This window comes from Cheilinus undulatus, linkage group 14, assembly GCF_018320785.1.
Source record: "Cheilinus undulatus linkage group 14, ASM1832078v1, whole genome shotgun sequence".
Taxonomy (NCBI): Eukaryota; Metazoa; Chordata; class Actinopteri; order Labriformes; family Labridae; genus Cheilinus; species Cheilinus undulatus.
In genome coordinates, this window is record NC_054878.1 from 21,718,028 (window position 1) to 21,744,622 (window position 26,595).

General features: G+C 38.3%; 1 protein-coding gene across 1 annotated transcript; it reads right to left on the reverse strand.

Moving 5' to 3' along the window:
• Positions 1 to 199: 199 nt before the first annotated feature.
• On the reverse strand, positions 200 to 24,653 carry ehd3 (EH-domain containing 3). The gene is made up of 8 exons (XM_041804979.1): positions 23,528 to 24,653; positions 14,976 to 15,152; positions 14,254 to 14,351; positions 8,337 to 8,478; positions 8,116 to 8,215; positions 6,253 to 6,423; positions 3,764 to 3,928; positions 200 to 3,661 (listed from the first exon to the last, which is right to left on the reverse strand). The coding sequence occupies exons 1-8, from the start codon at positions 23,752 to 23,754 to the stop codon at positions 3,134 to 3,136; spliced, it is 1,608 nt and encodes a 535-aa protein (XP_041660913.1). The 5' UTR covers positions 23,755 to 24,653; the 3' UTR covers positions 200 to 3,133.
• Between the last annotated feature and the right edge of the window lie 1,942 nt (positions 24,654 to 26,595).

Here is a 26,595-nt window from a genome sequence, read left to right on the forward strand (position 1 = left end):
AAAAAGGCCTATGCATGCTTTTCTTATCAAAAGACCTGTGTATAAACTAGTTCATAACTGCTCCATCATAGTTTTAGTAAATATTTGCAAATCTAATTTTGACAGCCTCAGAGCAGACAAAGCCTCGCATGAAAGAAAGACATAAAAGAAATAACCCTTTTCTGCTCCTTACGGCAACAAACAAAACAAAGCACAGCAGTAGAGTACATTTTTTTATTACACTTTTAGACTGTGGAATATGTTGACAGTAAAGCAGTGAAGTACAGATTCTGCAATGCATAACCATCTAAGAACAGAAATGACACTGAAACAGCAGTCTGCGTTTATTCTCCAGTTCACAGGACTTCATGTTGAGTCAGAAGAATGAGGATAACTTTTTTTATGTGAAGGGCTTTGTTTTGCAGAGAATCCAAGAATCTTGTTAATCTGAACTAGCTTGTCTATGAAATCTGAGCTAGCAAAGCATCAAAGATGATGCACATGATTTCTGTGGGGTGTTCATGGAATGCAAACAGTTTTTACTATGTACAGTAGATTCACAGTAACATCACAGAGACACGAGGAGGGGCTAAGAAAACTGGAAATATTCTCTGTTCTGTAACTCAAACTGGGCAAACATTGCTTCACTCAGAAAAAGAGGTTTTCACATAGAAACCCAATGGAGTTAGTTCTGTGTTGCATCTTCTGTTTATAGCTCTCAATGCTTAACATGAAGTTCATATACAATCATACATACATACTGGCATGTTGCTACAGTAAATCAAAAACATCGGGAAGAGGGATTACACTTCTTACATGTGTACAATTTAAAAGTGAAATAATCAAAAGCTTAATTTCATTCACTTAAGAAATGTGTCAATTAGCTTTTTGTTAGCATCACAAAATAAGCACAAAGTTGTGTGTTCACTCTCTGTACTTCCAGGTTAGATTGGATTAAATACATTTCAGTGAATAACCCCTGGAATACTTCTGCCTCAGCGGGCTGTGTACTGTGGACTTCATACAAATAACACTGATACATGTGATCATTTGCACACATACTAGAGTTAGGATGTGCCAGCAAACAAATGAGATCAAATTCAAATATGTTTTTATGCTCATGTCCAAACATCAGCCAGTCTATTTATTTTATATCACCAGTCATAGTATTTCATATCAGGTATGTGTTATTTAGAGTTAAGAGTTATGGATGCAATGATACCTTGTGAAACAATTTCAAGACCAATACAAATTTGTACAATTTAAATGAAAAAATAAGGGGAACTACCTGCTTTTGGCTTCTCTATCCAACATTAGATGCTGAAAAGGAAGCTTATAAATGACAAAACAAATGAAGATTTTGGCCTTGTCCCAATATCCACACTTTTGCCCTTTAGCCCCTTACAGTATAAGCATTCGGCCTAAGCAGCATGGCACTGTACGACAGTAGAACTCAACCTACAGACCTCCGTCTGCTTAAGACTATAACACAATATCCCTGTAGTACTGTGAAGCTTCAAACAGCTATGGGGAAACAAAATGGTTGTTTCGGGAAGCTGAGACGAGTGACGTCAAGGGATTGAGAAGGGATTTCTTATAATTGACACTGATGTATGTATCAAAACATAATCTGACGTGAAGCTGTGGCTCACCCAAACACGGCTTACATTTAATTTGAAGTTCAGGGCTAGAAATGAGAGGCTCAGAATCACCTCTATCCATGGATATGAGCATGTTATAATGGCCGTAACATTATCAAACAAGTCTGTAAATTGAAAGTAAGGGCAACACTGCAAAATGATATAATGGGTGAACTAGTGTCTTTTGGGGGACTGACCAAAATCATGGGATTTGAGAGTGAAGTGGCTCTGTAATATTTTTGGTCTCTTGCAAACTTACACCCTAAGTACACTTTCAACAAATGTGCATTTCAAAGAAAATCCTCTGGTGGAAGAGTGGACACTGAGACGGGGCCTTGGAGATTTTCTTTTAGATATAACTCAACTTCAACGAAGACGAAAAATGACAACAAGGATATTTTCCAATATTGTTAGCAGAACTGAAATAAAAAAACTATTTTCATTCAAGTTCATTAAAGTTTAACTATGAAAGAAAATCCTGATAAAAGCATGTTGTAAACCCAGTATATGACATATATCATACTGTGAGTTGAGTGTGTTATTATATCCTATTTAAAAACAAACTGCTATGCTGTCTTGCTTGTTTTCCATTAGAGAAACATTTTCTTTCTTCATGGCAAAAGGCCTAACCCAATGCTACAGTTAAAGGTGATCCAGTTACACAGAAACTCACACAAACACTAACATCCAAATATCACATCTAACATCGTCTAAGGATATCGAATTTTGTTTATTAAAATTTGCAAATTCGATCCATTTTCTTTCCTCTGCTTACAAACATACAACCATAGTAACCATGGCTGTATTCCCTTGTTTTGTGTGTGTGCTGCACAGTTTCTGTAGCTGTTTATAATAAATCACCATGAGACAAACTTCAGAAAACCAACTGTAAATGTGCCAGGAACCTCAAGGTAAAAGTTTAGTGAGAAGTTTGGTGAATAATGCAGTCAAGCTGCATTTACTACATATAATAATTCATTAGTATTTCTTATTATTTTATCTGGGATTTGGTTTATTTACATCGTATATGTCTATGACAAAATAAGCATAGTTCTCTTTTTGTCTTCACATTGTTGCATCTCTTCCACTTAATCCCAGTAGTTTAGATCAGCTCACATTTCTCTATATTCCAGTGTTTCTTTCATTATTTTTAACTATCATCTTTTCTATCCTCTCTCTAACAATCTTCCTAACTAGTCTCCATATCTCACCCTGAATAAAGGAGGAGGACATGTTGCTTGAGATTCAGTTTTTGTACTCTGCTTGAGCCTTTTCAGCACAGCAGCAAAAACAACTATTATATTTCCAGAGTGTGACCGAATCTTTTCTTTGTTTGCCACTTGAAAGACCAGTTAAAATGCTGAGATGCCATCAACACAGCTGAAGAAATTGGTAATGTGTAGTTTTTTGCAGTAATGCTACATGAAGATTCATATTTTAAAGGGGGTTGTTATCACTAGGAGGAGGGGGTCTACTTACAGGCTCTGGGGTCAGATGGGAGTATGATCTTAGATTTACTCTGGTATTTTCCTCTTGGAAGGAGGCACCAGGTGTGCAGGCAGTTCTGATGGCAGTTCATGTCCTTCTAGTTTCACTTTAATCAGGTGATTTGCCAATGCAAACTCCTCATCATCCAGCATCCCATCCTTATCGATATCTGCCAGCTTCCAGATTTTTCCCAGCACTGTGTTGGGCAGTTTCGACTTCACCATCTCCTTCTTGGCGTTGGCTCCCGTCACCTTCCCATTGACAGGAGATAATGTGTAGAAGATCTCATCATAAGCAGGCTTGTCACGTGCAACTACCCACTCTGCTTCGTCGATGCCCTCTCCTGCTCCTTCACCGTACCCGTGTCCGAACGGGCCGTCCAAAGTGCCATCGAATGCACCACCCTTCACGACCGGGTTAGGACGCTGGGTTTCCTCTTGACGGACCAGGACCATTAAGCCGGCAATGTCGTTAGCAAGCATGTCATCCACTGTCTCCAAGAGTTTGGGCTTCAGAGGCTGGAATTTGGTTAGATCTTGAGCTTGAAGTTGATCCTAGAAGAGGAAAACCCAGATAAAACAAAACAGCTCATAAATTTGGTCTAATTGACCAAATCTTTATCAGTAATTTTCTTCTTTGTTGCCTTTCCCATTTACCTGCATCTTCTTCAGATTAGGAAAATCTCCAGGTGATATCTGATGCTCTCTTTCTATGCGTTTGTAAATATCTCCAAGGCTGGCGATCAGTTCTTTTTTCTTGTTCTCCTTCCCAAACACAGAGGGCATCTCTTTCTTTAGGGAGCTGATGATGTAAGCATGGACCTGCAAGGTGAAAATCAAAGATGCTTATGTGCAAATTTACTAGATTTACTTATTCTAATGTCTGTTTACAGATGCATAAAAATGTTATGGGTACTGATGTCATACTGGCTTTAATCAGGAGAATTATAACAAGGGTTGATGGTCTGTGTCCACAGCCTCAGAGCTCATTTTCATTACAAAACCAGTGTAGTCCAGTGTTTTGTCAGTGCCCAGTGTGAATACCTTCGTGTCAATTGTTTTTAGTTGCTGCACTTGCAGCAATTTCAATTGAGTTATTTTTTCTAACAGTGTGGCAATGAGCAATGCTGCCTCTCCCTCATTTGCCAAACAAAATCAAGAGAAGGCGTGACTGTAATCTGAAACCAATCTGACTCATCTTTTTGAGGGTATTGCTTCCAGGCCGACAGTTTCAAAATGCCAGGACAGGATTCTTCTACATTTTTTCCATGTTTTCTTGGTGATAATTCCTTGAATTAAAGAAATATTTAGAGCACAGAGCTATTTAAATATGACATGAATACTTTAGGGTAAAGCAGAAGTCAAATGTCATAACCTAGCAACAATTAAAGCTGACGGGAGTCACTCTGACACTAAAGTTAAATGTGCTGCCAGTACAAAAAATGACAGCTATGGACGAAATACCATATTTATGCCTATAACCAAGTATCAACATAAAAAAGCAGCTAATCTATTTAATTTGAGCTAAAAATCTACTAATGTTGTGAGTCAGATTTAGATTCCATCACTATTTGAAAAGCATCAGAAATGATCACTCTGACCTTCAGTCAACAAGCTGAATTTTTTAAAGTTGTCTTCTTTTCCTTTTCTCTGAGGACAAAATTGACAAAGCTTGACTTTATGTTAATTTGGAAAATGTAACTCCTGTTAATTCTTGATAAATCCCAAGAAAATTGCAATAACATTTTTTTTCAGAACTGTTTTTTAAAATGTAAACACAGGTAATGACAATTAGAGGGCTCCCATCATACTTACCTGTTTTAAGTACCAGATGTGCATAAATGCACAACAGAACTTCTTAAAAAATGCACCATAAGAGGACAAACTATCAAAATGTCAACACAGGACACAAAATGTGTGCATCTATAGATATGATATTCTCAAATCTAACTGCAAATTGACTGAAACCAAAACAATTCAAATCTTCTTTAATCCTGAGAGCAGCTGTTCTACTGCTGTCTTCTTCATTTCATCCAGCACATGCTTGTATCATTTGCTGTGAATCCTCATGCATGTGCACACTATCTGAAAAGACCAGGGGAATGGCTGACTTTATCATTTAATGCAAACTATCCTTTTTATTTTGAGGTCAACATTTAACAAAATATAAAGTATCAAAAACTGGGCCTGTCATAATGATAAAAAACTTGAGGATTGTAAATTAAAAAAGAAAAAGATTTCTCCATGGTCCTCTATGAAATAGTGTTGAAAATTAAAAACTGTTGCAGGAATACCCCCAGCTGTGTAGTCGATGTTTGAGTAGAAGGATTTAGTTGGACCGCTGGGGATAAGATACAGCTGGACAAAAAAATAGACAAAACCAGGATACTATTCAAGCAAAACAAACAAAAAAAAATTTAGTCCATTTCAAAATTTGATTTGAAAAGACTATTAAATAAATTTAAAATTTCATACTTGCAGGGTGTTCGACTTAATGATTTTCTAGTTCATAACAATCATTTCTGTGATATAACAGTAATCTCTTTTGGAAAAGAACTCCTGAAGAACTGCTCAAATGTAACGTCACAGGCAGCAGACTGTTGCAACTCCAAAGTCTAGGGACATTAAATAATCCTTCAAAAGGATGAATCATGCAGTAAATCTCTCTTATTACCTTTGTTGACATTTGTTTTCAATATTGAACACAAACGTAAGCTGGCCAAAATGAAGAGAAGACCTGTATTTGTTTTGTTGCTGTGGTGATGGATGTGTGTGTTTCCCTGAATCCACCTCCAGTCCTTGAAGCTCAGCACAAAACACACTCACACCCTATCAGCTGTCAGACAGGAAAACTGCTCTCATTACTCAGTTTGGTAAACCTGTGTGTATCTGTGTGCTTCCTCCAACTACAGCAGGCTGTCGCCCAGACTGCTGCCTCTCATACCTAACTTCCTGTTCAGGAAACAGGAAGTAATTCACTGAGAGGAGAAATGCCACATTTGTCTGCTTCTATAACCTCAGTGACAGGGACAAGTCTTCTCTGTCAAGGTTAACAGCTGGACGGGGCGAGGAGGGACAGTGAGTGATGAGGAGATGGGTGGGAGGCACAAACACAAACCAGTACATGTTATATAACAGTGAAGTACCTTAGCTAGTCTGGCCCTCTTTATCAGATCGTTGAGTTTTCGGAGGGCTGCGTTCCTCGGTAAAGACTGAATGTCCTTGAATAAATCCTGCTCCTCTGCTTCAAACAGCTTCCTGTTGTCTGGAATCAGCAGAGGGTGGGACCAGAAGGACCCAATGTAGACACGGATCACCTGTTGGAGAAGGAGACGGGCAGAAAATCATCAGCAGGAAAACAAGATAAAAGAGGAAATTCAATGACTGGCATCCCATTTAAAACATCTGTGATGTACTATCAAATACACAGTTTACATCAGTGAAAACTAAAAAATTCTGTGACAAAGGGAATCAGAATCAGTGCAAACATGCATATGAGATGATGCATTTTACCACAGAGGGAGAGTGGTCTTACTGTAGAGCTATGGTAAGGCAGTAAGACACAGTGCAGGATATTTAACTCAAAGCAGGGCTAAGATGCTTGTTAATTTAAAGCTCTATTTTCTGACATGCTGTGACGGTTGAGTTGTCATCCAAGAATGTCACAACTCAGATTTTTTTTTTGTTTTATTTTAAATTTTAAGTTTTATCAATTTTTAAAAACTGTTAACATCATCCTAAAAAAGCCTGAATATGACCCCCAATGTGTCAAAAGAGGTGATGCATATCCACTTGTACGCCATGTGGTCTGTCTAGGGCTAATGTTAATGATTACAGGCTTATTTGATGAAGAAAAAAACCTGAAGCCTGTCTGTCATTTCACCTCTTAGAATACTGAGCATGTACCATTTAGTAAATGTCACTCAATTCCCACAAGTCTGGCACTCACAAAGAGTGAAAATCCTGCACAGATTTACTTCAGCATTGTTACCAATATCATTTTATGGCCTACAACAAATGTCTGCATGGTTGTTTACATGACAGGCTTACAAGTGGGGCCTTATCAGTCTAGATCACTTACGTACATGCCACCTTTGCAGTTGTATTTTATAGTATTTTAAACATACATTAAACTCAGCCAAAACCACAGTGAGAAACTTAAAATGTTTAAGCATGTTTGTGCTGTGCACAGATTTGTTTCTTTGCATCTGAGCTTGAGAGAAAACTGCAATCCATCTCAGACTTTTCCATCTTAGCTTCTGATTAACTGCACTGAGTTGATGCTTCTGCAAACTAAAAGCAAATTATTGGTACTGAAAATGGGCCTATGGGGGTTGGCGCTAAAGCCAGTATACCTAGGCTACTTCAAATACTCCACAATAACTCTGTAGTTTTATTAGCATTAGTTTGCCTAACTGAGCTATTACTGTAGCTCAACTGTGATCAATGCTTTGGGTAATAACAGAGGCTAATATGCTGTCAGGTCTCACCCCATGTATACAAGTGGCCAGATGCAACTCTGACCTGTGGTTCCTTTCCTTTATACATCAGTGTCCCCTCTCTCATCCCTGTTTCAGACTGTATCTAATGTCCTCCTCTATAATAAAGGCGTTAAAAGAGCCAAATAGCGTACTTTTTTTGGTCATAAGACAGGTAGTAGGACAGGATTTTTACCAAAATGGGGAAAAAGTCTCATGAAATCTCTGCCCCCAATCGCTCAAGTTCATCCAAATTTATATCAACTTTTAAATAATATTTTAGAAACTCAGCCAAAGGAAAAAAATTATAACTGTTTCCATCCACAACTGTAATACGAGTATTAGGTGTCAAAAGGCCAAGCATGTGTGCACATGTGCAAACTAAAAATTAACACAAAAACTGGTGAATAGAAGGCCACTTTAGTTTTACTCCGCTTTGACTTCTTGCCGGAGCTTTGCTATTCTGGCTGCACACACCCAACACTTCCAAGGTCTACTGTTTATTTTTCATACATGACTTTCTCACTTTACCTCAGGGGTGTTGACTATTTTCCCCAGGGACCACATCAGGGCTCCATAAACTCTCATCAGCTGCTGGGTCTCTATCTGGTCAGCTTTGTTCAGCACAACCCTGGAAAAATATACAGACCACGTTTTAATCTTTTGATAGCAAAACCATCCTATTGTGGTGTTGTACTAAACAAATTTAACATCTGTTTTCTTGCATTTGATATCTGTTACATATACAGTACCTGATCTTGTCCTCGTGGTTCTTCAGGGCCTTTATCACCTCTGAAAACTCATCAGAGATGTCCAATTTGTGGGCATCAAACAGCAATATGATCCTGTCCACTCGCTCTGCAAACCACTCCAAGACAGCCGCAAAGTCATAGCCTGAGGAAGAGGGAAGAAAAGTTGCTGATTTTAAGAATAAAGTACGATTTCAGATGAACAGCAAAAGAAAATACATTAAAATGAGATTTAAATCAGTGAACTTTTATGTCTTGTTTCTTTGCTCCCATCCCAGTGTATGATATAGCACTGAGTGCTGTTTTTTTTGCTCGTGAACATAAAGCAGAGGAAAAGCCTGTCCACAGTATGTAGCATGAAATAAGTCTCTGTGTTGATAGATGATCAGTTCTATGTTTAATCCATGACCTGAGCCATGAACTTCAGCTGTACTGTTGCAATATTCCCAAGAGAAATCCCTTACACTGGCTTAAGGTCACGGAGGAGGCATTGTGAAGGACGCCCATATTACAACATGCTGAGAGAAAAGAATGTGTGTTTACAAATGGAGGCGGTCCTGCCAGAGTTCAACTAAGTGGATTTATAAAAGTGAATAATGAGAGAGGAAAGCAACAACATTGATATTTCTTCATCTTATTTTGCTTTTTTGACAATTAAGCATCATAAATTAGCTGCATCACAGCCTTTATAATAAATGAAAAAAGCTGTAAGTGCACAAACGCGTAAATGCCTCCTCAAATTCCTCCATAATGCCTGAATAAATGAATCAGTGATTAAGGCTGTCAGCAGGAGTACATCATTTCTCCTTTGACTTTCTCTCCCACTCAAGGACAAAACCCTTTCTTACCTCCACAGTCTATGAGAGGGGAACAAAGAACAAACAGATTAGTGAGCTAAAATTTCAAACCAACACAGAGGGACACATTAGAGATGCAGAGTCAGCAGCGAGTCTGATAGATTATGCTACATCTTTTGTTAAGTGTTAGGAGGTAAAGTAGAAGCTTCATGTTAATATGAGTGTGAAATGAATTTTCTTAAAGGCAGTTTTAACTGTTTTAGCTAGTCCACGGTATTTACATATGTTACTCACTACACAGCTATGATAAAAATCCCCCTTTGAATACACTGCTAGCATTGCTGCTGAATCTGCAGATGTTACACTAAACATCCACACTTCAAAGTCTCATAGTCCTGTCATTTATGTTCAATGTTTTCCAACTGAGAGGTGAGCAATGGTAGAAATAAGTATGTAAACACATGATTGAATAAACGTAGCCGTGTCTTCCTGTCCTGTATGAGACCATCTGAGAGGAGACAGAAGGTACAGAGCTGTTTTAAGCGTAGTTATAAAGCATTAAGAGATAGACAGATACCTTGATATTTTGAATTTAATAGGATTGTTCTTCACATGATGCATTTTTCACTTGGCTTGGGAAAAACAATGACTGTTACAAGAGAGAGTCACTATACCAACCAAGAACCTGCAATGTTTTGATAATTTTACACCAACTGGAACTTAAGTCTGTGCTTAAAAAACTAACAAAGACAAAATAAAATCAGGTATAAAATCTACCTAGTTTTGTCTTTGACAGCAGCATACTGAATGATGTGAACATCCAAGCCTGCCTAAAATGACAATGTTACAATGTCATTCAGCAGATGCTTTAGTCTAAAGTGATGGACATACAAGAGTAAGTACAACACAAGCAAAGATCTAGACAAGAAGAAACAACATCATTAAGTGCCGCAAGTGCTTCAAGTCCATGCTGCAAATTCAGAAACTACCAACTATGGGAGCACAAATTTCCTAAATATATTTGCTTTCATTTCTTTCCATGCTTACTATTTTATCATCCATTAGTCACATGGCTACAGATAAGACATATCACATTTCTTATCCAAATAAAAAAATTTTGATACAACAACTGCAAAATAACTCTTTTGGTGAAGTAAAACAAATCATAAGAAGCATGATTTTTAGATAAGGGTCATGAAAAATAACCTTATAATACTGGGAAAGAAAATACTGAAATGTCTTTTTTTCTGATGTTAGACAGACCAACAAACTATAAAAAGAAAAAGTAGATATTTGTCCTTGTGACTGGCTGAACAATTAAACTGCCCAGCCTTTAAAGTGCTCTATTTTTCCCCAGACCTTTTGAAAGAGTCAGGTGAAGAACATTTAGCTGCCCATTAAATCTTCAAAGTATCACTTTAAATAGATTTTTTTTGCAGCTAGCCAATATCCAGGTTTTCAAAACCAATACCTCCAAAAAGACATCTATGTAGGCAGCTAAAGCCTGACAACTCCTCATCTGGACACACACAAACATACAAATATAGACAAACAGTGGGAAATCAATGTACATGGGTAGCAAAACGACACACAAAACATAAAAAAAATCATTAGGACAACTGAAAACATTAACATAAAATAAAAACACATGGATGAAATTTGATGGAAAATGAAACACACAAACAAATGCTCCACCACACACACACACACACACAAACTCAGTTCCCAGATACAACACAGCTGTGCTGACTCAGTGGATGTTAATGCTGGCCCTATTTATTATGTCCAGCAGACAATAACCGGGTCACACCTCTCTGTGCTGTGTATTTGGTTTGACAACACTTTCAGAGACTTTGACTAAACAAACACAAAGTAGAACATGATGATGTTGGACTGTTTTCATGAAATTACCCCCATTTGTTAACAAAATGTGAGACTGTGTTTGTGCTGATAAAGCACTGACTTTCTGTTGTTTCTCAAAAGAAAAGCTGCAGAAATCAATGTTCGCATGACAAAGATTAATCCAGACCCAACCCTGCTATGAAGTAATGTGCTGAACTCAATGACTACAATATGCTCCTTGTTTTAATTTGGCTGTTTTTACTTTAAAAGTATGTTTATCTACTTTATCATGTTAAAGAATAATGAGAAAGTACTTTGAAAATCACAACAAAATAACACAACTTCACCATTTGGCACTCATTCAATTATGATGAACAATCCGGACCTTGTCTTTAATAAGCATGACTCTGTTAATTGTATTATAAAAGCTCTATTAGCGGTCAAGCTCAGCACTTTTAAAAGAGACATCCTTTCAGTCATAATCTGCATAAGAAAACATGAAACAGTGTAAATATAACTTAAAACTGGTTGTTTTAGTACAGAACAAACAAAAGAAGACAGTGTGGTAAACAATGGAGGAAACGAGAAAGTGAACTCAAAGATGGATGGAGAGATCAGAGTGAGTGAATGTGGGAAAGACTAAATATTTGCATGCTTTAATTCTTCCTGCTCTTTTGTTTCTGTTAGCGGTTGGTATGGCGATGCCAGCATTCAGCTTTGGGAATGCCAGCCTTGCCGGACACATATCAGAGTGTAAGAAAGGTGTGAGAAATTCTTGTGAGCCTTTCACAACTAAGCTTCACACTTTGGTCATTGTGTTCTCTGCTGTGATCTTTCTGCTGGTGGTTTACTTCTTTTAAATGTTGAGAAGAACAGTGACTAAGAACAACAACAGTTTGATTATTCTTTCATTATGGTTGCAAACAATTCTCCTTAACTAATGTGATAACAAAGGGTAGGATCCGATGAATCAGCCAAAACCAACATGCTAGTGAGACAGATACAGATAGCTTTTAGGATAATAAATGAGAAGTCATTGATTTATAAAATCAACAAGTCTGTTTGACTGTCTTATAAGATTACAATTTTATTTAAATGCTTCAGTTATCTATGATTAATGTCTTACAGTCCCAGGGGATGCTGGGAGTTTTCAAAAATGTGAGAAATTAAGAACAGAATTAAATTTTCTCATTTTTTTTATCAGCCTAGACACGTATGAGTCCAAATTTCAGTGCTCTCTCACCAATTTAGATGTCTACCTTTATCAATTTTACTTAATTTACAGAAAAACATGCTGCAACATGATATTTGTTTCCAACCTTTCCTTTGCATTGCAGATGCCAGCTCAGGATGATCAACTGACATAAAATCAAGATGGTGCATTTAAAAGAGGGCCAACAAAAAAACTCAGTTGCTGCATAAGGTGATGGAGTTACAGCATTAATGCTTTTAAAGGAATTAATCTAAGAGAGATTGCAGCCTCTTGTCAGTCAACAACATCATAAGAGGAATTGAAGGCTCACTCAAGAATACACTATGGGTGCTACAGTAAAAAAAAATAGTTCATTTTACACTCCCAATATCTGTTCCACTCAACATTTTGCTCTTGTTTTGGGTCATAGTGTAGAGAGAAGCTATCTGCACCTCCACTCTGAGTGAAGCTGAGGATTGCTTGATCGCGTAAAGACAATAATCCAGGAAGGGAGGGGAGAATTTTCAAGTTTTATATGGGTTTCAGCATTTCAAACCAAATTTCCTTCATTTCAGAGAGGACAACTTTAAGGAAAGGACTACACTCTCATTCTCAAAGTGGGAAACAGCTTCAGACCATCTCCACACAGATGCTGATAGCCTGAACTGATTTAGTCAATAATAGTAATGCCAGTGTCTTAACAGAAAGGAAGGTTTCCACTCTGTGTGACTATCAGTGCCAGTGTTTGTGACTAAGACCTTATACGTCAGTACTGTCCCATTTCCACCCCAAATATGTTGTCATCATAAGCCTTTCATAACAATGGAAAGCCTGCTTGGAGTTTGCAAAACACTCCATATGAAAGCCAAGTGGGCTTCCGTGTTTTCCACTGATGAGAGGCTTCTGTGTAACCCCTCTGCCATAAGCCCAGACCAGTGGACGGCTGCTATGATGGTTGTCCTGCTGGAACTTTGTCCCATCCCCCGACAAGATCTCTGAAGCTCAGTCAGAGTGACAATCTTGGTCACCTCTCTTACTAAGGCCTTTCACATCCATGTGCTCAGTCTGGTCAGATGACCTGCTCTTTAAGGAGTTCTGGTTGTGTCACATTTCTTCCATGTGAGAATTACGGAGGCCACTGTACACTTGGGAACCTTCAGTGCAGCAGAATTTTTTTGTAACCTTCCCAGATCTGTGGCTTGCAACAATCCTGTCTCAGAGCTCAGAAGCAGGATCCTTTGACCTCATGGCTTAGTTTTTGCTCTCATACACATTCTTAATGTGAGGCCTTCTATAGATAAGGTGTGTGCCTTTCCAAGTCATGTCCAATCAATTTAATTTACCTCAGGATGACTCCTGACATCCATCTCAACTTTAAAACTCACGTTCACCATCGTTTGCTTCTTTGGCCAGTTTGCACCCTGATTGGCTATTGCTCCATATCACATAACAGTTTTGCTTGTGCCTGATTGGCTGTTCACAGTGTTCAGCCCACACAATAGATATCTGATCATAAATACTGACCATGTTTAATATTTATTATTACATGCAGGAGCGCCACTGATTGGAGAAAGACACAAACCACACACCACAGAATAATATGGTAAAGTAATCTTTAGCTCCATCTGATGAAGAGGCCTCAGCTGACTTTGGTTGGGAGGCAATCAGGCCAAAAGTTGGCATGGTTATCTTGTATTGTGTGCCAGGCTTAAGACAATCTAGTAGACAGTGTGATTCATGTTTAAAAATCAATGCTGGACTGCACAGTGGCTAAACTGTCCAGTGTGTTTGAGAGAGTATGTGTGTGATCCTGAGAGACAGAGCACATTCAAAGCTCTTTTTGTGGCTGCTTCCTGTTCTTTGAAATGAATGAGCCATAATCCTCCTGATGGCTAAAACCTAAAATAAACTCACACACACATACACACACTCTTACAACCAAAGGAAGTGCTGACATGCTCGTTCAGTGGGATGAGGTGGCTGCAGCTGAATGAGTCCAGAGAACAAACACAGACACACAAACACAAACGCACTCGTCCACATAAACAGAGGGAGATGAAAGCGTGAGTGTCACCAGTGTGCATCTTACCTCGACTTATTCTCTGTTTCTCCCCTGACAGGATCCCTGGTGTGTCAATCACGCTGATGCTCTCCAGCACCGGGTTAGGCAGCTGGGCACACACAAACCTAAAACACACAAAAAGAAATACACACAGAGAAGAGAGTTAAAAAGAAAGCAGACAGAAGTGTAAACCTTTTCACAACAAACATCCTCCCACATAAGGCCTTTTCCTCTTTCTCCTTCTCTGTCTCTGGCTGATCTTTCTCTCCATCTGCAGCTGTATCAATATGAACAGGTTAGCGGTCGTCCTCACTGTGAACCCCCATAATCCCCCCAGGAGACAGAGAGTGTCTCTTCTGTCTTTTTTCACCACAGAAAAGCTAGAGGAAAGACTTTTTCAGACATTTTTTCTCTATTCCAGAAGGATGACTCTGCAGAGATGACTGCCTGTCTCTCTGTACATCTTTCTCTCTCTGTCACACGGCCGGCCATTTAAAAAGAGAAAAAGCCTGACCAGTGAGCAGAGGGAAATTCAATCAACCAGGAATGTCGAGCTCTGGTGTGGATTCTCACTAGTACTCTCACTCCCTCTTTCTTCTCCACGTTCTTTCTCAGTGTTCCCCTCCACGTTAACATACTTCACCTCTTACATCACTTTGTATTTCCAGCATGTACACACCCAAAAAGATATCTGGCAGCATCTGCCATCATTTCATTTTATCTGCCTGTGTTGGTGAATGTGCTTGTACCTGTTGAGGAATGCATTTCCAAACGCGTTCAGCTTTCTGAAGGGCTTCTTTGGGTCAACAACTAATGCATTGCCAGGGATGACACCTTCTGTGTCGCCGTGCATCACCGCAATGAAAGAATCCGTGGTGGGTTCAGGGCCGATCCGCATTCCAGGAAAATCCTGTTCCAACAGGTAGCTGTAGAAGGGAATATATGACAGAGCATTAAAGAAACTAAACTAGAAGACGAGGTGTTACGATCAATGAACCTTAGATCAAAGCCTGCATGACAGGAATTATCCTTTCTGAATATGCAATGTGAGATAATAAACAATACTGTAAAAGACAGTGAGTAGTGAGAAAGGGTACATCACTCGAGATTAATATAACTTCATAAAAAAACTTTCATGACTGTGTAGTTTAAGTTTAATTATGATGATATATGATGATATATTTTCATGAGAAATGGCAGCATCCTGATGGTGAACTGAACCAGGGAGCTGGGCAAATGTGTGCTGTATCTTCAGCCTCTACTTAGAAACAACTGCTGAAGGGGACTTTTCTTTCAATAATGCTGCAAGGAAATTATTCCAAATGGTCAGACTACTTCAAATACCAATACAAAACAGTTCTGCCTTCAATTAGAGGCTCCTGGAACAACGGTGAGGGGAATTACTTTACATCATCAGCATAAAAGAAGCCAATGCTCCAAACTCAGGATTAAAGTCTGAACTTTAGGATGAGAATTCTGTGGTTTACTGAGGCAAAGATGCCAAAAGCAGAGCAGAATGAACAAATATCTGTTTTTGATAAGAGATACAGACGTATTCCATCTGACAAACATGGTTACTACTGGCTGCATTGGTACATTGGTTACATATTTGAATTTACAGCTGCAATACCATGAGTTCAATATTATGTTTGCTTCTTTCAAATAAACTCTTTATTCATTTAACATTCATTTTTGTAAACTGTCTTGTTTGCTGAATGCTGTTTTAATTCATTCTTATCCTATATTTTATTATTTCAATTGAATGTCCTGTTAGTTCTTCTATTATTCTTATTTTAAAAGTGTTCCGTTTTTAACTCTATAAAGCTCTTTGAACTGCTCTGTTTATGAGTGGTGCTGTATTACTACAGTTGACAGTATCAGAATTCTAAATTTCAACATGATAAAATAAACAATATTGACAAATGCTTTAACATCACAGCAAACAATTGAAGTCTTAGGTGCCCAAAATTGGAGGATTTCTTGTATTCAGTTATCAAAATTTATAGGAAAACACCTGCACACTGTCTTAATAGCACAAAAAACACGCAAAAATACTGCCAATATTTCTGCCTGCAATTTCAGATGATTCATTACTATCAGCCTTTAAAGTAACAGACTTTTTAAACATTCGTGGTACAAAAAAGTAGGGGTGCACAGTATTATCGGCATGATATCAGTATCACAGTTAGTAGATCAAAAAGTTGTTATCAGTATTGAAAGAAGTACAGTTTTTGCCAATATTAACAACTGCTGGTTAATCTCAGCCTAGATTGGCCTTTAACAACAGCCATAAGAACAATTACATTTGTAAAGTTTACAACAGACCTACATTACAGTTATACAGTGCCTATAAAAAGGATTCACCCCCTTGGATGTTTTGTTTATTTGATATCAATCGTGGTCAATAAGTGAAAACAGATTCCTACCAAGTTAAAAATTTGTGACTGCATAAAAATTCACCACCTTTAAAGTGACTGACCTAATTTAGGACAGGTCCAGCCAGCTGGGGCTAGTAGTTTCACAGTTAGTGAATGTGGATCACATAAGTACAGTGAATGTGTCTCAAGTGATTCTAGTATAAAGACACCTGTGTCTGGAAGGTCTAGTCACTGGTTAATCAGTACCATCACACCATGAAGACAAAAGAACACTCCATTTGCTACATACAGAATTGAAAGGGGTGAATATTTGTGCAGTCGTTTTTTTTTACCTCACATATCTTTGACAGAGGTTTTTTGTGAAATAGATAAATAAATAAATACAGCCAAATTATACTGACCATGAATGATTTATAAAATCAAGAAAAAGAGTAAAACATTCAAGGGGGTTTTTACTTTTTGTAGGCACTGCATATCGGGATTAGTATCAGCCAAAATAAATGTGTTCTTGATCAGCAGAAATCCAGTATTATGCATCTTTATATCAGGTACAGAATGTTCTAACAACTTTCACAAACATGCAAAGTGATATGAATGCTCAAAGTACAGAAGAAGATAGACTGAATCAGTGTTCCTAGGAATAACGTTTGTCACAGCTGTCCACTTTGGACTTATTTGTGGTGAAGTATCACCATAATTATTGGTAATTGCATCAAATACAACACAAAATGCAGCATTTGATATTCGGTTATAGGGAAGAGTGTCGAAATCCAGTACCGACATAGTACCGATACCAGCACATCTGATATTACTCGACTGAATTACAAAACGGGTACTGATACTTCACTGTGATACCCAGCCCCCTTCAAAAGAAACTGAAAACTGTTATTACATTACCCAACCCTATTGGGTTATGGCGACAGTGCAAGTCAATGCACTAGTGTTAACACAACCAATAAGACCCACAGCTGGTCACAGGTAAACTATCAACTGACAATGTCAAACAACAGTAGATGAGTATATTTTTAGTAATCAGTTGCATTTTGGTTTCAAAAAGTTTCTAAAATATCTGAATCCAGGTAATGGAATCAGTAAGTAGAAAAATCACATAAAAATAATGATAGTTTTCGCCAGTAAAGATTTTTTTGTTCCTGTTCCAAAGCAGACAACAATAAAGAAGAATTTGGTTTGGCTCTCCCAGTGCTGACAAGAGGAATGGCCTAATTTACAATCACACCGGACTCCTGTTTTGTTTACTAATGATGAAAAACAGCTGACTGAGGTGAAGAAGGTTAAAGACACAGACGACCAAACACTTCACTTGATGCATGTTTGGTTTTGACTTGGCATATTTTTACACCAGACCTGCAATAAATTTACAAGAAAGTCGAACAAGTTCATATTTTTCACTTCAAATAGATATTAAGTTCAACTTAAAAACTGATGCAAACTGTTGACCTCATCTCTGTCACTCAACATCACAGCTGACTTATAACTCTAATAAGTTTGAGGTATGAATAGTTGAAACATTATGTTAAATCAGTGCTACAGATGAATGTGTGTGTTTCTGTTAGGTTTCACTTCTCTGACAACATGAGCTCAAGCCATAAAAAAGAGATTTAGAAGAAACACTTTTAAGTAAAAGGACCATAAATCTCAAGGATGAGACGTTGGGATGTGTGTGCATTTTAACTTGTACCAGATGTAAGACTGGCTCACTTCCACACTTTTTTCACAGAACACACACACACCTTGTCAAGGGAGCCAACAGTGCCTGGTAGAGCCGTCTCTTTGCACGTGTCTGTGAACCGTCTGTCTGTGTGTGGGTCTACTGGGAGGGTGTGCAGCAGCCATAGATTGTATGTTTTATTTCATAAACATCACAGTTGTTTGTGTGGAAATATTGTGACGTAACACTGATGCCATGTATCAATCTGTCCTAATGTTGCACTAAGCTCTTTGAATAACCAAGTTGTTGGGTATGTGTACACATATCTGCATTCAGTCGAGTTGAATATGCTGAATATTACAAATTCTGTTAAAAAGGCACACACAGTTATGATGCAATTATTTTGCTTCAATAAGTTCTTGAAGTGAGAGTGAAAGACACCAGTCTTTGTTTAGATTTTTGGGCTTTTAATGCATTAATTAAAACAGTGAATCTCAAACTTTTCTGCTGGTTCAACCTTTGATAAATGATGCACATCAACACAAAAAATGTAAACCTATCTAGCGTTGATGGGATTCAGTTGAAGGATGGGTTGTGGCTCTCTCTTTAATACCCATGTTTCCTAATTTTTTTTTTTTTTTTTTTTTTTTTTTGTGGTTATGATGTCTGCTATAGATTCATTATTAGCCCAAAATTTTGCTGGAAGTTGTCTCACAAAATTTCCTGCGATTTGCTAGCAGCATAAAATAACACACATTGTTATCATTCAGCCTTACTAAGCACCCCAATACCATCATCTCCCCGGGCCTCCACTTTGGTGTCACAGCATTAGAGGAAAATCCAGGGAACAGATTACAAAATAAGGAGGCGAGGCTGAGGAAGGACGTGGGTAAGGAACTGAGTTCCACCCACATCAAGGACTATGGCCTTCATACATCAGGCAAGCCACCAGACCGAAGAGAGCATCAAACCAGTACAAAATTTCTTAAGCAACACAATTTTCAGGTTCAGAAAATGTAAACATTGCAGTATATTTCACCACATCATCGGCAAATTGCATAGATATATTCTTAGCATTATTCCATCTTCCATATACTAACCTCTCTTTATATTCAATGTTTGTTTTGCTCATTTAGGGTGAATTTTTCAAACATGCAGTAATTTAATTTCAAAAATTGCCAGTTGCCAAAGGGGCGAAATTACTACTTTTTGTTTACATGCTGTTGCTTTAAAACACTTTAAATATGCAGCGTGTAATATTTAGTAGGGCATAACTGATTAATCAGCCAAACGGCTTCATGGGTTGATTATAGCCTATTGAAAACAAACAATGGTTGGCCAATGGTTGGCCAATAGATGCCAATGTTAACACTTGTATTTTCATTAGAAAAGCTCAGGGACTATGACTTGGTTTTACTTTGACAGGAAGTCTGTGTTCCATTATTTATCCAGTAGAGGACACTTTCACTCGTTTCGTTTCACTCGCTCGGTATTTACCTCCTTACAGCAGAGTGGACTAGAGCCCAGAGCAGCTTGGCTGAACATCAGATCTGTTGAAGAGAATGGTTTGCCTCAATGGTAAGTTTATAACTGTGAAATAAGTCTGTCTGTGAAATAAACAGTAACTCTGTAAGTTTCCTGTTTCATGCTAATCTGTTTATACTAGCAAACTAAAGTTAGGATTACCTAGCTTAACGTTAGCTAGCTAAAAAACTTAAGGACAGAATGAACGTAAGGGTGCAATATTTATCACAGCATTATTACGCTCAGGCAGCCGCATGCTGCCAGATAAGACCAGAGCGAATTAGAGTAACAAGAGTAACGAATTTATTGATTTCTACTTAAATAAATAAATCAAATATCTAAAAATGTAATCGGCTGATAAATTGTTTATCTGAATTTTTTACTCCCTAATATCATTTTTTACATCGGCCCCCCCCCTAAAAAAATCCATATCAGTCATGCCCTAAAATTAAGCCAAGGAGCATTTAGGGGAACAGAATTTGTACACATTTAACATCATATTTATAAGAAGGCCTATCTAAATTGGTGTTTAATCCCGTAAGTTTATAAGATTGTTCATTTCAAAATGAACCTGGAATGAAATCCAAGATGGCACATTCCATGGAGGAGACCCTCCCTATGCTTGAGTAAAAGACACAGGAAGGGTCCCCTCTATGGAATACGCCATGTTAGATTTTTGTATCTTGCATGTTTCTACAGCACCACAGAAGGGACCAAAAAACAAATACGCGTTTTTTGCTTTTTGTTTTTTTTTAAATTCCACTGGTTGTCACAATTACCATCAGACAAGTGAGCATTACTATCTAAAATCTGGCCATTAGATGTTGTAATATTCTCAGTCTTACACACTGCACCTTCAAATTCATCTAAGGCTACTATATGCTGACTCTAGCACATGCTCTGTATCAACAAATGTTGACAAAGGATTACCTGGGGAAGTAATTTACAGTTTCAAAAAGGTACACAAACAGCAACGAATTCTTGACATTACATCATGTTTGACATCCCAACAAAACTGTATCCTGATGGAAATACCAAGAAAACAGTGCATAATTTCTAGTCATTCTTGTCCCAATTAAATAAAGGGTTATTTATTTTATTTAACCTTTATCTAACCAGATAAAGACCCATTGAGATCGAGATCTCTTTCACAAAGGTGGCCTGGCCCAGCTGTCAGCAGCCCCTGTCATAATAAATAATACATATTCAAGAGACAAATAATAATATGTTAAAACAAACAATATTAAGAATTAACACTAGATCACATTTTAGGTTAGGTTAGGTTGCTGAATTGCTACACAACATCTCTTACCACACCAGTACTGTTGCATTAAAGAAAAACCCAAACACAGGGGATAATCTGTTTAAAGCAGCCAATAGGATACAAGGTGGCATGAACTAAACAGCGCAGTGTGACATTTTTAACAGTTTTTCACTCTCATTATGTCATAGTCTTCTCAAAAATATGACGATATATATTCTTGAACAAACACCCTCGTTGGAAGCCGTCTGGATTGAAAAGACTCCTCAGTTCACTCCAACAGAGGACCTGCAAGGCTGGAAGCAGGGATGTTCCAATACCATTTTTCCGTCCCGATACAAATCCGATACCAAGGTGTTGGGTATCGGCCGATACCGAGTACTGATCCAATACCACTGTGTGATCTCTCTGGACTGACTGTGCGGCCTAGCAAATTATTTTAGATCTATATTTGACTCACCAAATAGAATCATAACAGCATCTCTGTGACCCTAAAGTTGTTTTCCTGCTGATTATTGAGTTTTCCTGCTAAATATTAAAATAATAATAATACGGGGGCTGCATCACAGGCTCTCTCTCTCTCTCTCCATTATGCTCAATTTGGGCAGCATGACGTGATTACAGAACAGCCTGCAATTGGCTGACAGACCCTCACAAAGGGAAAACAGTATGGCAGTTAGCATTCGAGCTAGCGGTAATAAATGATCGTAATTCCATTAAAATCGATAAAAAGACATTCAATATCAGGTTTACTGGTGTGGATTTAATCATTAAAGTCCCAAAAAGTTACACAAGTTCCAGGCTCGCTGAAAATGCTGACCCTGGGATTCAAAGGCATCAAAAGTTTTAACGGGAAGGAACAACAGCTAGCTTCAAGACGAAAACAAGTAAGAGGCAAGGATTTATGGTTCAAAAGTTGTTTAACTTTTTTGATTTCCAGTCTATGGCGCTAACATTTAGCACGGCTAAACCAAGCAAAAATAACTAAACGGTATTGGATCGGTGCATAAACTCGTGTACTCGCCGACACCAATGCATTTTAAGCATTATCTGACGTATTTCCGATACTGGCATCAGAATCGGAACAACCCTAGCTGAAAGGACACAAATTTGTGCAAGCTACTCCTGTGCAGTGGGTCCATGCAGTCAGAAGGTTAAATATGAGACCAAAGTGGGAAATCAATAAATCTCAGCCCTGAAATAAAGACAGGCTAAGATAACTGACCTCTTAATAACTTCCACAGAGGAGAGAGTAAATTTATTCACCACCCATTTTCTCCTTGTCTGAGCTGCCACAGACATTATTTAGATTGTTGGACTTTTTTTACATCCAGTGCAAAATGATGAAAGGACAATAATCATTCACTTGTCTTTGGATTATTTTTTTCTTTGGAGGGGGGCTGCTGCACTGAGTGCTAAACACTGATATGAAATAAAAACTGCCAGGAGTGCAGTGCAGACCCCAGGTTACTCAGCAGTTTGTGCATTCTACATCTTACTGCTACAATGCTGGTGCTGTGGAGGGTCAGACTGCTGACTCGTGGGTGTTGTCATTAAAGAAAGAGAAAAGAGGAAGGGGAATCAGTGAGAATCTGAGGAAAAGTGGAGAGCAGGGTTACACGGCCCTGTCTGACAACAGGAAGTCGCTAACAGCATCCTCTCTCAGGCTTTCAAGGGCTAACCCCACTAATTATGCTCTGCAAGTGTGCTTGTGTTTGTGTGAAGGGGAAGATGTTAGTAGCAGCCTCCAAAGGAGGCACAACGCCCAGCTGCTAATATGTCCTGCTGTCACATACAAAAAGCAGAGATACTTCAGGTCATAAGCTCAAAAAACTTTCATTTTTTACTTAAGGGTAGAGGAATCATGGAAGGCAGGAATGTGAGCTGAACAGAAAAACTACATCTTTTTGACAATTTTCAAGTAGGTTATTGCACCATTTTTCAAAATAACACAGGGATAATTCTTCCTTTGGTACTGTAGAGTATTTAAATGAGCAGTCTGATCTTCACAATATAAAAGCAAAGAGCTTTTATTTACTGTGTGCCACAAACACACCCTAAAGTGATATACATATGCCGCTTTAACTGTGTATATCAACACATATGGATATACACTTCATCAGGGAGTGCTTTAGTGCCAGGCAGAGCTCTTTGAAGTTTTGCATGTGAATGTGTTATGTTGGTAGTCACATAAACTCTTTTATAGATTCAATAAGGCTTGCAGAGGTTTGGCTATGAGTATTCAGGCTGCTGCTGTGGAGAAATCTCAGTTGTTCTTTTTATTCTCCGATGTTTTTTTTTTGTTTTCTTTCATTGTGTTTTGTGCAGAGAGACAGTAAAATCAGTTGGGGTGTGTCAGCCTCTCCCTCTCTATCTTGCTTCTGCCTCTTGTGCTTGTGTGCATTTCCCCCTTTCCACATGAAACTCTTCATACATATGTGTATGCAGCAGAATGTTTGTGTTTCTCACCGTATGAAGCTGGTCTTGCCAGTAGAGTACTGTCCCACCAGTAGGACCATGGGTTTGTTGTCAAAGTCTGCATCCTCCAGGGCTGGGGAGTGGAACTCGTGGAACTTGTAGCTCTCCTCCAGTGGCAGGAGTTTGGTTTTGTACAGCTTCTTCAGTCCATCGCTGACAGTCTGAAAGACTTCTGGCTCCTTCTTCCTCCTGTCATCAGTCCCAAGCCAGCTGAACATTTTTGCTGGGGTCTTGTTTGGACTAATGGAGCTACCAAACGGCAGAACTGGCAAAAGATGCTTTTGTTTGTTATGTCCTGGAGGGGTTGTAAACTTGTTTTTAAGTCAAGCAGAGGGGGATATTTCCTCTCATATGACGCATAAAGAGCTTTGTGTTCAAACTTTTCCAGAAGTTGTTTGGGAAGTAAAGCTGACAAAATAATGTCAAACTAAATTTCTAAAAAAAAATTGATTAAAAAAATGTGTTTCACACAGGTTATATATATATATATATATTTTAAATAAACACTGAATGGATATTGACTGTTGTTACTGATAATATTGACGTTTCTCCTAGTGTTATATCCTGCCCCAAGTTAACACTGTTTCAAAATATAATGTTTTTAATTGTGTCTAAAGTTGAGGAAAAAATATTAAACATAGCTTGATATCACTAACTGAATTTAAAATTTACCCTGCAAATATAGGGAGTCTAACGGTCCTCCAAGGTCCAGGCCACCTCAACTCCTGGGCCAAAAACACCACATTCAATTACTTTGTTTTTGTTTACAGATCTATTTTAGCAAACAGACACTGTCCAAAAAGCCTAAATCATGCTGCTCATGCAAAACATCACGTTACCGCTATTCAATTTCGTCCAGCAGCTAGCATAGAAATCCCAAATATGATGGACCGTGCTGCTGTCAAAGAGCAACCGCCGTTATTGTTCAACCGCTCCCGCTCCTCTGCCCACAAAACACCGCAGAGCTTCTCCGGACTAACAATTAGTCCTGCCGCTTTCGTGTCAAATATAACGAGTAGCCTTTCAAGCTAGCACTACGGCTTATTTTCTGTCACAGTACGACGCTGAATGTAGCAGCAGCTGATGTCCTGCAGCTCAATTTAAATGCCGAGTCGAAGGAAACCCGAGCCCGGCGGAAGTGCCCAAAGGCTGGCAGTCCGACCCACCGCGGTCCCGCCCAGTGATGCTGGGGTTGAAGCTTGGAAGGACGACGCCATGATGGATGAGGAGAGACGAAGGGCCTGCCGTTAAACGACAGCGCGCCACCTAAAGGTACAACTTTTCCTAAATCTTGTCGTATTTGTTTATTCCTAGTTGTAGTAAAATTGTCATAAGCCCCAAAGGAAAGGATAATATACGTTTCTTTTTAAAATATATCAACACTACAAGAAGTTTGGCGTCATAAAAGGTACCTACTGATTCCCTGAAAGAAGATGCTGGGTAGCTTGTTTGTTCAAGTTCAGCATTCAAACAAATATATCATCTTTATCCTGTTTGTTTCTTTAGAAACTATATCCTTTATTTTATTTTGTTTCATTTTATTTTACAGATAAAATTCAAAAATGGGTTCATTAAATAAGACCATTCTCATATTTGGGGCATAATTTACAAAGCCACATTTGGATAAATTTTTAGTGTTTGCCATTTTAAAAAAGGGAGCTAATTTGACCTAACTAATGGGTCTACAGTTAAACACAGTAAATCTACGGACAGCAATGTTCATTTTGGTACACTATTAGTCCTACATTGTACACGTTTATCATTTTTATCTACAATAAATAATGCATTAAGATGTATACTTTAATATTAAAATCAAGTCAAAGTGTTTGCTATTTCTCTTGCGAATTATTTTTTGGGCCCCCCTCCTGTTTTATGCTGGTCATGCCCACCCAAGGCCACCCCTAAGGGGGACAGAGGGGAGAGCTTTCTGGGGCCAGGCCAAATTGGGGGCCCATCCAGGTCAGCAAAATCATTGTACCACTGTAAAGTTAAACTGTAATAACCATATTTTATTTTTTACCTGAATAATAATCACTCTTACAAAAGAAACTAATATTTTTGTATTCATTTGTGCCATAGTACATACCTTACTTAAAAGAATGCAAACCCCTTTTCTTAAAAACCCCCCACAGTATTAGAATGGGTTAAAAGTGGCAAAAATGGGCAAAACATACAGTGAAATTGGGTTAAAATTGGCAAAAACGGACATTCAAAGTAGTGGAAATGGGTTAATAGCAGCAGTAATTGGTCAAAGTAGGCAGTAAGCTAAGTGTCAAATGAAATAAAAGTAGCAAAAAACAAGCCAAAGAATTGGTGAAAAGAGTTTAAAAGTGGCAAAAATGGGTGGTGAAGGTGGTGCAGTGGGATTTTAAAAGTTGCCAAAATGGACAGAAAACCTGAAAAAAGGAGATTTAAATTAGGCAGAAATTGTTTTTAAGTGGCAAAGATGGGTTAACAGAGACAAAAATGGCAAAAAAATTGTGCAAAATTGAAGAAAAGTGACAAATACTAGCAAAAATGGGCAGGAAGAGTGGTTAACAGGTAACACAAATTAATCATTTTAACATCAGAACTCAATAAAAGTCTGACTCACTTTTCCACTCTAAAAATGATTTGATCCATAATTCATTACTGGGGAGAGCCAATTCTCTTGGTTTGTCAGGGGCCTAGCCAAATCTGTGGGCAGGCCCTCCCACGTGATACCAAACAAATTTTGTTATGTGATTTTTGTAATATACTTCCCTAAGGTCTTAGCACTAATTATACTGGCATGTGCTTTTCAGGGCAGAAATACTATGCTGCTCCCCTGAATGATGTCCCAATAAACTTGAATTCACCCTACTAAAGTAAAAAGGCTATATGTATTTTCATTATCATTTAATGACACATGTCAGATAGGGTAAATGTTTTACACTCCCATGGTGGCAAGTTGAAGCAAGCAAAATTCATTACAGAAGTGGATCAGGAGCTCCAGAGGCAAGATTAATTTCTTTAACCAGCACAGAAAAAACATTCTCTGACTGTCTAATGTTGTTAGGTCAGATTTGTCTCAGATATAC

Bases quoted from the DNA above. Each gene is read 5' to 3' on its own strand.
- ehd3 (XM_041804979.1), bottom strand. From the start codon at position 23,754: ATGTTCAGCTGGCTTGGGACTGATGACAGGAGGAAGAAGGAGCCAGAA. The intron at 15,153-23,527 runs GTGAGAAACACA...TCCCTTCTACAG, and splicing joins GGCAAGACCAGCTTCATACG to CTACCTGTTGGAACAGGATT. The intron at 14,352-14,975 runs GTACAAGCACAT...TGTGTGTTTTAG, and splicing joins GGAAATGCATTCCTCAACAG to GTTTGTGTGTGCCCAGCTGC.